At 41.0% G+C, this 14,012-nt stretch overlaps 2 protein-coding genes across 6 annotated transcripts in view; one reads left to right on the top strand and one right to left on the bottom strand.

Annotated features, from left to right (window-relative positions):
• Positions 1 to 245: 245 nt before the first annotated feature.
• Positions 246 to 13,299, bottom strand: dnal1 (dynein, axonemal, light chain 1). Its single transcript, XM_030355967.1, has 8 exons — positions 13,235 to 13,299; positions 12,357 to 12,395; positions 8,504 to 8,613; positions 7,456 to 7,511; positions 7,212 to 7,267; positions 6,882 to 7,008; positions 6,523 to 6,663; positions 246 to 1,192 (listed from the first exon to the last, which is right to left on the bottom strand). The coding sequence occupies exons 1-8, from the start codon at positions 13,235 to 13,237 to the stop codon at positions 1,128 to 1,130; spliced, it is 597 nt and encodes a 198-aa protein (XP_030211827.1). The 5' UTR covers positions 13,238 to 13,299; the 3' UTR covers positions 246 to 1,127.
• gphna (gephyrin a) overlaps positions 11,779 to 14,012 on the top strand; it is a 49,014-nt gene continuing 46,780 nt past the window's right edge. For 2 of the 5 annotated variants that reach the window (XM_030355951.1, XM_030355949.1), the window contains exon 1: positions 11,782 to 11,979. The gene's annotated coding sequence lies outside the window, so the exon portion shown is untranslated. Of the gene's footprint in view, positions 11,980 to 14,012 lie in introns of all 5 variants that reach the window. The other 3 variants (XM_030355950.1, XM_030355947.1, XM_030355948.1) reach the window with 3 other exon arrangements.

The raw sequence follows: 14,012 nt of genomic DNA, 5'->3' as shown, positions 1-14,012 counted from the left end.
ACACTTTATTTGTTTCCAACCAATTTACACTTTTTAAATGGTGTGCATGTTGATGTTGTTTACTCAATTTAGACTCAATTACCTTCCCTTGATTTAAGCTATTTAACATTTAACGTCTTAAACTATGGAGCGTTACTAAAATATATTTTCAACCTCACTTTGCACTACACTGATTTTCGCATTATCTGAAGGAAATTGCATTTTCTAGTTATCATTTGCATCTGAAAACAAATGAACGACACACATTTGCTTGATATCATTTATTTCAAAAATGTTTGTTAAGAACCATGTCATCAAATATACATTGACTTATCATGACACTAATAAATGACGCGTAGAGAAGTGCAACTTTTTATAATGATGTTCATTATAAAAAGTCTCAGATAAAGGGAAATGTATGGATACAGAAGAACAGGTGGAATAAGCCCTTAAATGGGATATATATAGTGCCCATAAACATACTCTGAAAGCGTATAAGACAGGCGTATTTACAGAAAAACATTGTTATAACATGTCTAACTTTTCTCAATATCAAAGACAGAAATTAAGCCAGAACAATTTTAACATTTCAGAACGATTTCATTTGGATTTTGGCATTCATCAATGGAGGCCATGTTGGGTAAACAACTTGGGTTTTATGATGTCCAATTTATTTTTTAATGGTGTGAGTTAGGGCGATTGACGTTAAGGAGGAAGGGCCACATGGGCTCAGGAACTCCAAGTGGAGTATATCTGCTAAGTGTAAAGTGACACATAGAGGTACATCAGCTGCATAGGAGTATATCTGCTAGGTTTATGGTACACATGGCTTCACATATGTTGAGTTCACAGTGACGTTGGAGGACATTTGTTGCATTCAGTCATGGGACTATAGCTTGGAGCGTGTGCCATACCACCACATTCAATAGTGAATACACCTAAAACCAGTTGTGCTTCAAAACAGGCAGAACAGGACTGTGTGTGTATGCCTCAGATAAAACCAATGTGCTTTATTAATTCAGAATAGGCAATCAGTTCAATGCCTGCATTTATCTGGATCACAACTCATTGCTGTTTTAAAACAGTTTAAAAAAAAAGGTAAAAAAGAGAGAGGGAGAACAAGAGGAATGGTGGTTTAACTGCATATTTTATTTTTCAGCTGCATTACCTTCTCCTTCTCCCTCGTCGTCTTCTGCTTTTATGACTGGGGTTCCTTATGAAGAGAAGAACAGGAAAATAGTATCAGTTATGCTGCATCTTAAAGATGAACCACTACTATGGAAGAATCTGTCTCATCGGATTAAAATATATATATATATATATATATATATATATATATTGCATTTTAAAAGATGAATATTTAGGCATTGAAATTACGTCAGATTTTTTTTTGCCTCTGAAATTAACTCTTTAAATCAATTTCACCTTTATTTTTCAATAATCACAAATTCAAAATCTAATCTTCAACGTTAAAAAAATCTATATGCAAATTTCAGATGCAAAATTCAATGTATACAATTTAACTTCAATATTTTCAACGTCCCGAAATTCAACATGCCAAATTCAGCTGCAAAATTAAATTAACGAAATGTAGTGTTAACATCCGGGGACCCAAGTAAGAGCAATCGATCCTAGATGCTAGATCGTTGTCAAGCAAGGAGAGCGAGCGGGAATAAGCGCGACACCCATTGGATACCCGACTCTGATGCAGGAAGGCATGTGCAGAGCAGGTTTTAGCCATGTCCAATGGTGATGATGGGTCTTTCTTTCTTAATACAAACGTTAATTCTAAACAGAATTTTACACAGTAGCCCATTATAGGAAATGCTCAAAGGTAAATCAACGTAATTAAACACTGAGGCTGGGTTGCACCAACATGGATTAACTCTTAAACTGGATTAATTCAAGGTTTAACTGTTAACCGTGTTGCACCAAACTTTAAACCTGGTTTAAACATAGTTTAATATTAATCCTGGTTATATTTAACCCTTTGGTAATCTCAGTTTAAACTCCATTTAAACTGAGATTAAATTTAAATCCGTTGCACCAGCAATTTCAAACCTAGTTTAATCCCGGTTTAACAGTTATATTTATAATTTATGTTAGGTTTATCGCTGTTTTCTTGACAACATGGCTGCATATCTTCGCTGGATGGCGTTAGAGGAAAGAGTTCCTCGCAGGAAAATTAGAGATAGGTTAAATCCAATGGAATTTTACGAAAATAGCGAGTTTTCACAGCGGTATAGATTCACCAAATAATCTGTCATATGCCTCAATGGGAAGGTTGGACCAGCTATCAAGCATCAAAGTCAGAGGACTTTCAGTTTCTGTCGCTGTATTCCTCTCTGCTGCGCCGTCATCGTCGTGGGTTAGGGAGGGGGTGAAATCTGCTGCGGGATCATATTAATGATTTTTTCCGATAGAGGGTCCGTAATCATTGGTGGTGGTTCTCCGCCAGTTTTAAACATCCCACTCCTCTCATCTGCCGCATCCTTTTTTGCCTTTGCCTTTAAGTTCTTCCAGCAGGCTTTCAGTTGTGACTTGTCCCTCACCTCCTTAATGCCAGTTGAGCCATTGAAGCCTTCCGCTAACATGACCCAGGTCTCCTCCTTTTTTTTTTTTCCAGCGTAACGCTGTCAGTCCTTATATCCTCAATTATAATCCCAAAGTCCTCCATCAATTCCGACAGCAACATCTATTCAAATGTTGAAAAGTTCGATCCTCTTTGACGTGCCATCTCTTAATAAATGTAACAAGTGTTCACTGTCAGTGTCAAGTGTAAGTGTCAACTGTAACAGTTAAGGTAAATTAACGGTTAACTTTATTCAAAAAGTGAACCGTTGTTTTTTTTCACGATGTAGGCTAGAAAAAAGAAAAACCAGGATATAAAATTGTGGATTATATTGTGCAATTTGTTCACATTTCGCCGGGATCCATCATGGCAGACTGAACACAAACTAATCCTATTTTAATCCTTGTTTAAACTAGGTTAACTAATCCAGAGTTAAAACTAAGATGTGCAACGCATCTCGGATTAATTATAAACCAGTTTAAACCTAGATTTACTAACCCTAGATTAACCCTAAACCAGGATTAATTTAATCCATGTTGGTGCAACCCAGCCTGACTGTTTCATTTTATGGGGAAAGAGGCAACGGTGGTGGGCCGTACTAAATGCCTTATCCATTGTATCTGTAGGAGCTGCATTCAAGTTTTTATGTTTTGAACATAGATAGTATATAAAATGGATGTAGCACCCGGGCAGACCTCAGTTATTCCAACTGCATACAATTCTCTTGGCTTACGAGCGTCGCCATCTTGTCATAGTTTGACTCCGCCTGATTTTCTCTAACCAAAAAAGGGCATTGATGTGACGTCAGGGGGAGGGAGATATGCCCTGACGTACAACAAATTAGCTCGTAGCTCATTAGTTTTTAAACGATCGGTTGGTACAGTTGATCGCAGAGCAAGGCATCTTGGCACCGGAATGAACAATAGGAATGAATGCAGTCGAGGTCAAGATGACGGAGATAGAATGCTAATCCTGAAAACTAGCCTCCGAGTCGAGGTGAGAGTCAGCTGCTAGCTGTCACCCAAGAGGCCGCGCCCCTAATTATTTATAATTTTTAACCTCCAATAAAATAAAAACTAGCCTGCTAAAAAAAAATTCACCCTTCTAAGTGTTGTCATGGAGATATGAACTAAACATACTGACTAGAATAGGTTGAATAAGACTGTGAAAACGGCCTGTTTAACAAGTGAGTCAATGATGAATTGCTCACTTTGGGTACCACCTCGTAGTGGCCACCCCGTGCTACTGCAATGTTTGTTACTCCCGCATTGGATGCTGGTAGAACTCGCTGTGGTTGGGGCTTGGTTTTGAACGACTCTTTCTATTTCTCCTTCTTTCCCACCTGTGGTGAGTGCGCACCTGCTACAGGTGGTGATGATGCACCCTTTAAATTGATGACGGAAGCTCATGACTGGGAGAAGGCGGGCAAGCAGATACAGTTATTGATCGTTCTGCTTGTGAACTGTGAACACCTTGATATAGATACTTGCTTTGCATCAATTGGTTTATATTTTATTTACAATAAATGACGGCCTTGGACAGTCAAACTCTCACTCTTTTCTGGACACAAACTGGGCGTCAAGCAATGCCTGCTTTCTCCGTGTGGTAAATTGATCGGTAATTGAAACTTGGGGTTATAGGAAAAATCCAACAATCTTTTTTTTTTGCCACTACAGTATGGGTCTTGAAAATGCTAATGAAATCAAATGTATTTATTAAAAACATTTAATAACAAGGTGAGGGGGATCCTATGTTTTATTTATGTTTTTGTTATAATGCACACCGTTTAGACTTGGGTGGATTTGCATGCATCCTCCTCCTCATCGTCATCGTCATCCGCTTATCCGGGGTCGGGTCGCGGGGGGAGCAGCTCAAGCAGGGGGCCCCAGACTTCCCTTTCCCGGGCCACATTGACCAGCTCTGACGGGGGGATCCCGAGGCGTTCCCAGGCGAGTGTTGAGATATAATCTCTCCACCTAGTCCTGGGTCTTCCCCGAGGTCTCCTCCCCACTGGACGTGCCTGAAACACCTCCCAAGGAAGGCGCCCAGTGGGCATCCTTACCAGATGCCCGAACCACCTCAACTGACTCCTTTCTAAGTAAAGGAGCAGCGGCTCTAATCCGAGTTCCTCACGGATGGCTGAGCTTCTCACCCTATCCCTAAGGGAGACGCCAGCCACCCTTCTGAGAAAACTCATCTCGGCCGCTTGTACCCGCGATCTCGTCCTTTCGGTCATCACCCAGCCCTCATGACCATAGGTGAGGATAGGAACGAAGATCGACCGGTAGATCGAGAGCTTTGCCTTGCGGCTCAGCTCTCTTTTCGTTACAACGGTGCGGTAAAGCGAACGCAATACCGCCCCCGCTGCTCCGATTCTCCGGCCAATCTCACGCTCCATAGTACCCTCACTCGCGAACAAGACCCCGAGGTACTTGAACTCCTTCACTTGGGCTAAGGACTAATTTCCTACCCGGAGTAAGCAATCCACCGGTTTCCTGCTAAGAGTCATGGCCTCAGATTTAGCGGTGCTGATCCTCATCCCAGCCGCTTCACACTCGGCCGCCAGCCGATCCAGTGAGTGCTGAAGGTCACAGGCCGATGATCCAATGAGGACCACATCATCTGCAAAAAGCAGTGATGAGATCCTCAGACCACCGAACTGCAACCCCTCCCCACCACGACTACGCCTCGATATCCTGTCCATGTATATCACAAACAGGATTGGTGACAAGGCGCAGCCCTGGCGGAGACCAGCACCCACTGAGAACGAAACTGACTGGCTGCCGAGAGCACGAACACGATTTGCATGCAGCATAAGGGTAATTGTAGTGGGTTAATAGCCCAATTTATTAGGCCACAAATTTGTGGCCATCCGAGGTCCCTTGTCCTACGTTTGGTGTGATGCTTGGGCGATCTGAAGCCTTGCAATGTGCACTGTGCAACGAGAGTGCAGAGCCGGAAGTACTGTGCATTGAGTGGCAACTGAATGGGCAGCATCCTGGAGATCCAGTGGCAGAACGGCGTGCCTCGGGAAGAAGCGCCCGACAGCATCCTGATTTGAATTTTTCATCCTCATACCTGCATCAAGACACTCTGTCATACTGTCGGCTCTGCATGCTCGCTGCGCTCTCATTATGCCACCACAGAGGCATATCAACCGTTTTGGTTCAGGTGTACTCCACTTTCCTCAACGTGCTATTGCCCGGTGTCACAAAACGAATGCACCCATTTGAAATGATCGATGATGATACAAATGTTACGTTTTAAGCTTGTGCATGTTTCTGCACGTGAACAACGACTTCATGCCTGTTTACGCTTCAAACTCGTGCAGGTTGCCGAAAATGTGCAACAGCGGAATTCGATGTAACAGCCATTGCCGTTGGACTTGGCTGAAACCTGCTTTGCACACATGCCTTCCTGCATCAGAGTCGGACGGGTATCCAACGAGTGATGCGCTTATTCCCGCTTGCTCTCCTTGCTTGGCCGCAATCTAGAATCTAGGATTAATTGCTCTTCCTTGGGTCCCCGGATGTTAACACTGAATTTCATGCATTGAATTTTGCAGCTGAATTTGGCATGTTGAATTTTGGGACGTTGGAAATATTTAAGTTCAATTTATCGATTGAATTTTGCATCTGAATTTTGCATATTGATTTTTTTTTTACGTTGAATAAGAGATTGAGAATTTGGAACATTGAAAAATATCGGTGACAATTATTGAAATTGTAAAGAGTTAAAAACAAAAAATTCAGGTCATTTAAATTTATAAATATTCAGTGCTTGAAATTCAATGGCAAAATTCAACTGTAAATAGCAGAAGAATGCGCACTCATTACTCTGAACTGTTGTTCCAGCGAGCCTACTAGTGTTATCTGGTCAACACAACATTCTTCATTAAAATCCATGTTGACGGGTGGCTATAGAATATTTTCAGCAGAAGAAAAATCCAGCAAGCAGTCGTAAGTCAGTACCGTCTAGTTTCTTCAGCCTAAGGAGCCTCTTTGAGGCCTCGTCCATCCACGTCCCTTCGGCTGAATACTTCTCCTCCAGGGGGTTTCCCACAAAGACCAGGTCCACCAGGCACGGCAGGTCTGCTAGCTTCACAAACTCCCCTGTGGAATGAAGGGTTAGCATGTTAGCTTCAAATTAATACGATATATTAGATTATGTTAGTCGTACTGTTTCTGAATATGTGATCAAATTTAAACCTCAACTGGTTGGTTACTTTAAAAATAAAATGCAACTCACACACTTGTGTCATATCCAACAACATATCCAATAACAAGTGTATTTTCAATACAATAGTTAATGTAACAACATGGGAGCTCACCCCACTCCTTCACCAGGTTGTTGGACATGTAGAGGACCTTGAGTTTCCTCATGACATGGATTCCTCTCAGTTTCTCAATCAGGTTGTAGGAGATCCACAACTCTTCTAATGTGTCCCCTACTGCCTCCTACACACACACACACACACACACACACACACACACACACACACACACACACACACACACACACACACACACACACACACACACACACACACACACACACACACACACACATTGTATCTTTGTTGTACATGTGTCTCTGCAGCATGTATGTGAGAAGAGGTAATTAACCATTAGTGTGTACGTAGGGATTAATGTGAACTCACGAGTCCATTAAGATTCTTTATGTTGTTTCTTCCTAGCGATAGTATCCTCAAGTTTTCTACAAGGAAACAAAGATTCTTAACCCATTTTGTATGGAATATGGATGTACTTGATGTGTGTCTGTGTGTGCATTCATGGCTGTCTGGGGGACTATTTTTTAATAGTATTTATATGTGTCACTTCTTGATTAGTTCCTTTATCTAAAATGTGTTTGTATGGATGTGTGTGCAGTCTCTGAGAACTTACTCAAGCCATTGAGGTTTGCTATTTTCTCAATGCAGTTTGTTGACAAGGAAAGTTTCCTGTGTAGATATAAAGAATAATAGTTGCATTATTATCATCTATATATTTTTTGTAACATGTCACATATCACATGCATGGTTATCTGGGGAATTACATTTATATTGACTGATGCAGCTGTCTTTTACATAGCAGAATAACCACACTAAAGAAAATACAAGGCATTATATGAAAGAAATATGTAAGGAAGAACAATATCATAAAATTAACTCCATGAAATATGGGGTGTATAGGTTGAGTACCTGCGTGGCTGGTATAATAAGGTGTATGGGTTGAGTGATTGCATGGTTGGTATTATAAGGTTTATGGGTTGAGTGATTGCATGGCTGGTATTTTGGGATGCATTAAAACTTGTCATGTTCATTACAACCTAACCGATAGAACTAACATTAACCTTCCTACCCGACAGAAGAGTCACCAATACTCTTAAGCTCTCCACAACCTAGCCCCCAGTTACCTCTGCGACCTCCTCCAAGAATACACTCCCTCCCGCTCCCTCCGCTCAACCTCTGCTGGACTACTATGTATCCCCACATCACGACTCACTACAATGGGTGCCCGGTCATTCAGCTGTTCAGCACCCAGGCTCTGGAACTCCCTCCCCCCACACATCAGACACCATTACAACCTTCAAGTCACAACTCAAAACTCACCTGTTCAAACTCGCACACAACGTCTAACTGATCACTGTTTTGATTGTTTGTTTGTTTTGTTTTGTCTTGTTTTTGTTTTATTTATTTATTTATTTTTATTTTTTATTTATTATGTTTATTTATTTTTTTCCACAATGTCTTGTTTTTTTAAACGATTTATGATGACTATATGCTCTGTAAGGTGACCTTGGGTGTCTTGAAAGGCGCCTCTAAATTAAATGTATTATTATTATTAATACTGTCGTTACTATGTATAACACAAGGACTTGTGTAACATGTGTTCGTACAATGTGTGTCAAATATTTCTACATATAGATGAAGAGGCTGAGACCAGAACTCACTCGCAGTTGATCAGCGTGGACAGGGAGGCGTCCATCTTCTCTACAGGAGGAATCTGACCGTACAGCCTCACTTCTTTGGCCTCACCAACCTTTTCCCCAGCCTTTTCCTCCTGATATTCATAAATAATACATGCACAAACGCACACATGCAGTCCCAGTTATTATATAACGATGACCCCTTGATTGATACAGCAAGGGGGTTGGGGTCTCTGAAAGCGTGTTTAAAAAAGATCATTTTTCAAACTGAAAAAATATAAATATTCATAAAATATGAATAGGGGGAATATTTGTTTATCAACACGGCGGATGCGCGAGCAGAACGATGGCAAAAAGAAAATTTGTTTGACCGGTTGCCATGGTTATCTGTGTGGTTAATTTGCAGTTGCAGTGTTAATTAGTGATTTTGTCAGCTTACTGTTACATTAAACTGTAATCAGAAAACGCGGTTATATGCTATAGACCCTATAGTATCTGTGGTATAAAGGCGGGGACTAATTTCGAATTATAAATATGTACACTTTATGTTGAAAGAATAGACCGTCGCGATTCCCATTCAAACAAATGGTGCGGTGATTATTCTTCAAAACGAGATGGTAAATTGTGAAAAATGAATTAAACTGTAATCAGACAACGCGGTTATATGCCATACCCTAGTATCTGTGGTATAAAGGCTGGGACGAACTTCGAATTATAAATATGTACACTTTGGGCCCCATCTTGCATCCAGCGCAATTGACTTTCTACACTTACGCATGTGTCGTTGATAGTTTGCAACTGGCGCAAAGCGTTCTTTTCCCTAAATTCCCCAAATTAGGGAATGATCTTGCGCCCCAAGGGGCGGTTCGGCGAAAGGAGGAGGCGTGTTCTGGCGCAAACGTTCCCTGGTGCTATTTTTTGCAGTTTCAGAAAACAATTCCGCCACAAACCAGGAAATACCTGGTTTAAAGTCAGTGGCGTGTTGTTCAGATGCTATTTTAAGGGCGCACGCATAATGTTGCTTTTGCACCTAGCGCATACACTTTGCTTCTCTCATCTACCACACATTCTTGGTATATTATTTGGGAAAGAACAGCTGATACAGCGGTTATAAGTTGTACTTTTAAATCAATGCATCTGCAAACACGTATAATTCTTGACACAGACATCGTGTACAAGCCCATTACTCTTAGGATTGATGAGTATTTGATCGTGAGAAAACATTGTTTTACCGCGAGTCAGTGTTAAAATGAATGTGGGCGAGCGTGTGTGTATGCGTAAAAGGATCAATGAATGCAGGCTGGCGTGTATGCGTCCATCTGTTTAAACACACGCAAACTAAACACGTAACGCATAATACAGTCCATGGCAAGGCATATTAACGGGGGATATTCCATATTAGGAACACAAGTCAATAACGATAATGCATACAATACTGGTAAGAAACGATGCTTGTAAATGTATTGCGCATATCATTAAATAGAACCACAGTTACTGCATATGTGTGTTAAGTTTTCTTTGCCGAAATTTATTTGAGGACACAGTATTTCTGAAGTTGTGGAAAAAACGCTATTCCTTGTGTGAATTAGGCCATATTATTTGGCCATAAACTGAGCCATTTGAAGTTTGAAATTCATGTGGACATGCATCTGTCTCTCATCGGAGACTGCAAACGCACTGTCAAAATATGAACTCATCAGATTCGAATGCGCTCATGGCTCTTAAAGGGGATGGGAGATGGCACTCTCATTGGTTTATTGCACGTTAAGCCCAAACCACCCCTACGGGTAATTAGGCTACTTCAGACCAACCCTATTTAGATTTGCGCCGAGCGCAAGAGCCATTTATCCGCCGGTAAAATAGCAACATCGCCATAGAACCGCCCACAAAGCTACTTGCATTTGGTGCTTCTCACTTGCGTTTCAGACCGTTAAAATAGGGCCATTTATGTTGAAAGTAGGCCTATAGACCGTCGAGATTCCCTTTTTAATTCCGTTGGTATTAAAAAGGGAATTAACGTTATTTAAAGTAGCCCAATTGGGCGGGGAAAATTATGGAGGTTGATTTGTGTCTTTATTATGCAATCAAAAATAATAGGTTTGAGAGCAAAACTTTCCACACTGCAATCAAAAAATAGATTTGAGAGCAAAACTATCGACACTGCAATCAAAAAATGTTTTATTGCAAGATAAATTAATGTGATAAAAAAAATATTGATGGGAATCCAAAAGTTTTGTTTGCAAACCCAAAAGTTTTGTTTGCAAATCCAAAAGTTTTGTTTGCGAATCAAAAAGTTTTGTTTGCGAATCAAAAAGCTTTGTTTGCGAATCCTAAAGTTTTGCTTGCGAATCCAAAAGCTTTGCTTGCTGTTGAGCTGAATCTCGTGGGCGGGACCTACGCCGAAAGATGTAAGACACGTCTCTATTGGCCAGTCTCGATCGGAGTGACAGCTTGGCAACATCCACAGTTAGTAACGAGAGAGGGAGTTCTATTTCATGTAGGCTACGCCGTCTAGGCTTCGCCTTATGGGCTTGTCCCTTGCGCGCCCTGAAAATTCCGTAGGGTTCCCTGTCAGCCGACAAGGAGACCATGGCAGAGGAGAGCAGGGCGATGTTGTTGACCGTCGCCGCGGATTGAGAGGCACAAACGAACCCTGTCCGTCCGGCCGACAATCTGCTTCTTTTCGGATGTTGCCAAGCTGTCACTCCGATCGAGACTGGCCAATAGAGACGTGTCTTACATCTTTCGGCGTAGGTCCCGCCCACGAGATTCAGCTCAACAGCAAGCAAAGCTTTTGGATTCGCAAGCAAAACTTTAGGATTCGCAAACAAAGCTTTTTGATTCGCAAACAAAACTTTTGGATTCGCAAACAAAACTTTTGGATTTGCAAACAAAACTTTTGGGTTTGCAAACAAAACTTTTGGATTCCCATTAATATTTTTTTTATCACATTAATTTATCTTGCAATAAAACATTTTTTGATTGCAGTGTCGATAGTTTTGCTCTCAAATCTATTTTTTGATTGCAGTGTGGAAAGTTTTGCTCTCAAACCTATTTTTTGATTGCAGTGTGGAAAGTTTTGCTCTCAAACCTATTATTTTTGATTGCATAATAAAGACACAAATCTACCTCCATAGAAAATCGCCTATTCTGGCAACGCTGCCTGAACGTCGTAAAAAGTAGTCAAACTGAGCGACAAAAAGTGCCCAATCTGGCAACACTGCCTGCATGTCCCCACGCTCTAACCTCAGCGTAAATCAATAGACAGAATAGGTCCCGCCTCTGACGCTCCCGGTTCCCTCGGTCAAATGTCTATGGGAAATAACATGGGTTTTTTGAATGATCGTACATAATAAACTGGTGGCGAAAAAGTAAAAGCTGCTTCTCGTTTGAACTACCCGAGGGAACCGGAGCCTCGGAGGCGGGACTGATTCTTCAGAGGTCTATAAAACCAACTGAAAACAAGCCGACATGGAACTTAAACTGTGATTCTGAGAAAGGTAATCAAAATTCTGTTTTCTGATTTGTTAAACCTTTCAACGAAGGTTAACGATAAAATATTGACCAAGTTACAAAGTCTGAAGTAGTAATTGTCAGAGAATGGGCGGACAGCTCCGCCGTCCTCCTATTGACTTCCATTGTAAAAAATAGTATCTTTAAAGTAGAATAAGAAAATCAGAAAAGAAGCGCGCGATTCTAAACTAATCTGAACATTTGGAATTGGAATGGAGTCTCTAGGTGAAAGATTTAGGAAAGAGATAGGTCCCAAAGTTTACAGAGAATAATAAAGAAGAAAGAATAAAACTTAAGAAGAACAATAGTTGAGTGCTGCATGCAGCACTCACCTAACTAATACAAATGTTTACATACGACTTACCCATTTCACCAGCGCTTCTCTGATGGTTGTTGCTTTTGCCTGCAAAATATGTTAAGTACAATGAGGGTGAAGTACACTGAAGTACACTGAGGGTGAGGTACACAGAGGGTGAAGTACACTGAGGGTGAAGTACATAGATTGTGAAGTACACAGAGGGGGAAGTACACTGAGGGTGAAGAGGATGAAGTACAGTGAGGGTGAAGTACACTGAAGAACACTGAGGGTGAAGTACACAGAGGGTGAAGTACACAGAGGGTGAAGTACACAGAAGGTGAAGTACACTGAGGATGAAGTACACTGAATACAATGAGGAAGAAGAGGTTGAAGTACTCTGAAGTACACTGAGGGTGAAGTACATAGATGGTCAAGTACACAGAGGGTGAAAGGGTGAAGTACACAGAGGGTGAAGCACACTGAGGATGAAGTACACTGAAGTACAATGAGGAAGAAGAGGGTGAAATACTCTGAAATACACTGATAGTGAAGTACTATTATGGTGTGACACTAACAGGATGCACTTCTCTACACAGATAGGTGGACCCTCTGACTATACAGCTTTCCATGTTGATTGTCTTTAGCAACAACATAAAAAAACACGACAGTGATGACGTGCGTTTACATCATGATAACTTAAACATTGAAATGAGACTCTCAGCCAGGGCTAACTGCACGAAGAGTGTTGCCAGATTGGGCCAGGAAATCTGACAACACTGTGCACGAATCACCAGGATCATTTTTGACGTTCGATCGACTAAAATAATCTTGACAGTAATCACACGTTTACACAGATATATTAAAATAAATCATTCGAATTATTATTGAACTCTAGCGAAAATGTGTGAAAGAGTGTCTTAGAAACACGGGGAGCAATCACTCACCATGTTGACGGCTGCTGTTGCTATGACGACACCGCTACGTCACTGAGCTGCGCATGCCCACTAAGGGCCGCAGGTCCGCATATCATATGCTCTGAGTCTAGCCCTAAAAAATGTAGGGATTTATAGGGGAGCAGCATGATTTTAAAATCATCTGTCATACAGGGAGCCAATGTAACGATTTAAGAATCGTTACATTGGCATGGTGATGATTGACAGCTAATGGCTCTATCTCTTCTCTTTGAAAGCATGGTAATGATTGACAGTTTATGGCTCTATCCCTTTATCTTTCTCCCCCACTTTCGATTGCAAACACCAATGTAAAACATGCAAACATTTCTTACAAAATGACTTCTAAAATGTCTAAGTTGCAAATTGATCCAGGCGACATGTTAATGCATGTTTCCTACACTAAGCATATCATATTTTAATCTTGGGTTATGGGTTTACACGTCATGTTACTAATAAGCTAGTCCCTGGTTTTGGTTGCTATAGTTTCTACGTTTTTACTTGTACCTGACCTTGGAGCCTATATTATTTTATCTATCATTCATACAATACTGAACAAGGATTGGTTGCCTCAGCATACTGAGTGTATGCTGAGGCAACAAATCATTGTTCAGTATTCAGAAAGTTATTTTATAAATACTTATAATATGTTAATACTATATATAAAATATAAATACTGGTACTATATAAATAACACACAGTGCGTGCTGAATGTGTGTTGTATTTTGCATAGAAGTAGGCTATATTACATTTTTGCTCGTGCTCAACTGGG

Source organism: Gadus morhua, chromosome 5 (assembly GCF_902167405.1).
Source record: "Gadus morhua chromosome 5, gadMor3.0, whole genome shotgun sequence".
Taxonomy (NCBI): Eukaryota; Metazoa; Chordata; class Actinopteri; order Gadiformes; family Gadidae; genus Gadus; species Gadus morhua.
The sequence above is the reverse complement of the archived record's forward strand: the minus strand, read 5'-3'. Positions and strand labels throughout refer to the sequence as shown.

Coding starts and splice junctions, on each gene's coding strand:
- dnal1 (XM_030355967.1), bottom strand. Junction 7,009..7,211: donor TAAAGAATCTTAATGGACTC/GTGAGTTCACAT, acceptor GTGTGTGTGTAG/GAGGCAGTAGGGGACACATT. Junction 6,664..6,881: donor CAACCTGGTGAAGGAGTGGG/GTGAGCTCCCAT, acceptor TTCATTCCACAG/GGGAGTTTGTGAAGCTAGCA.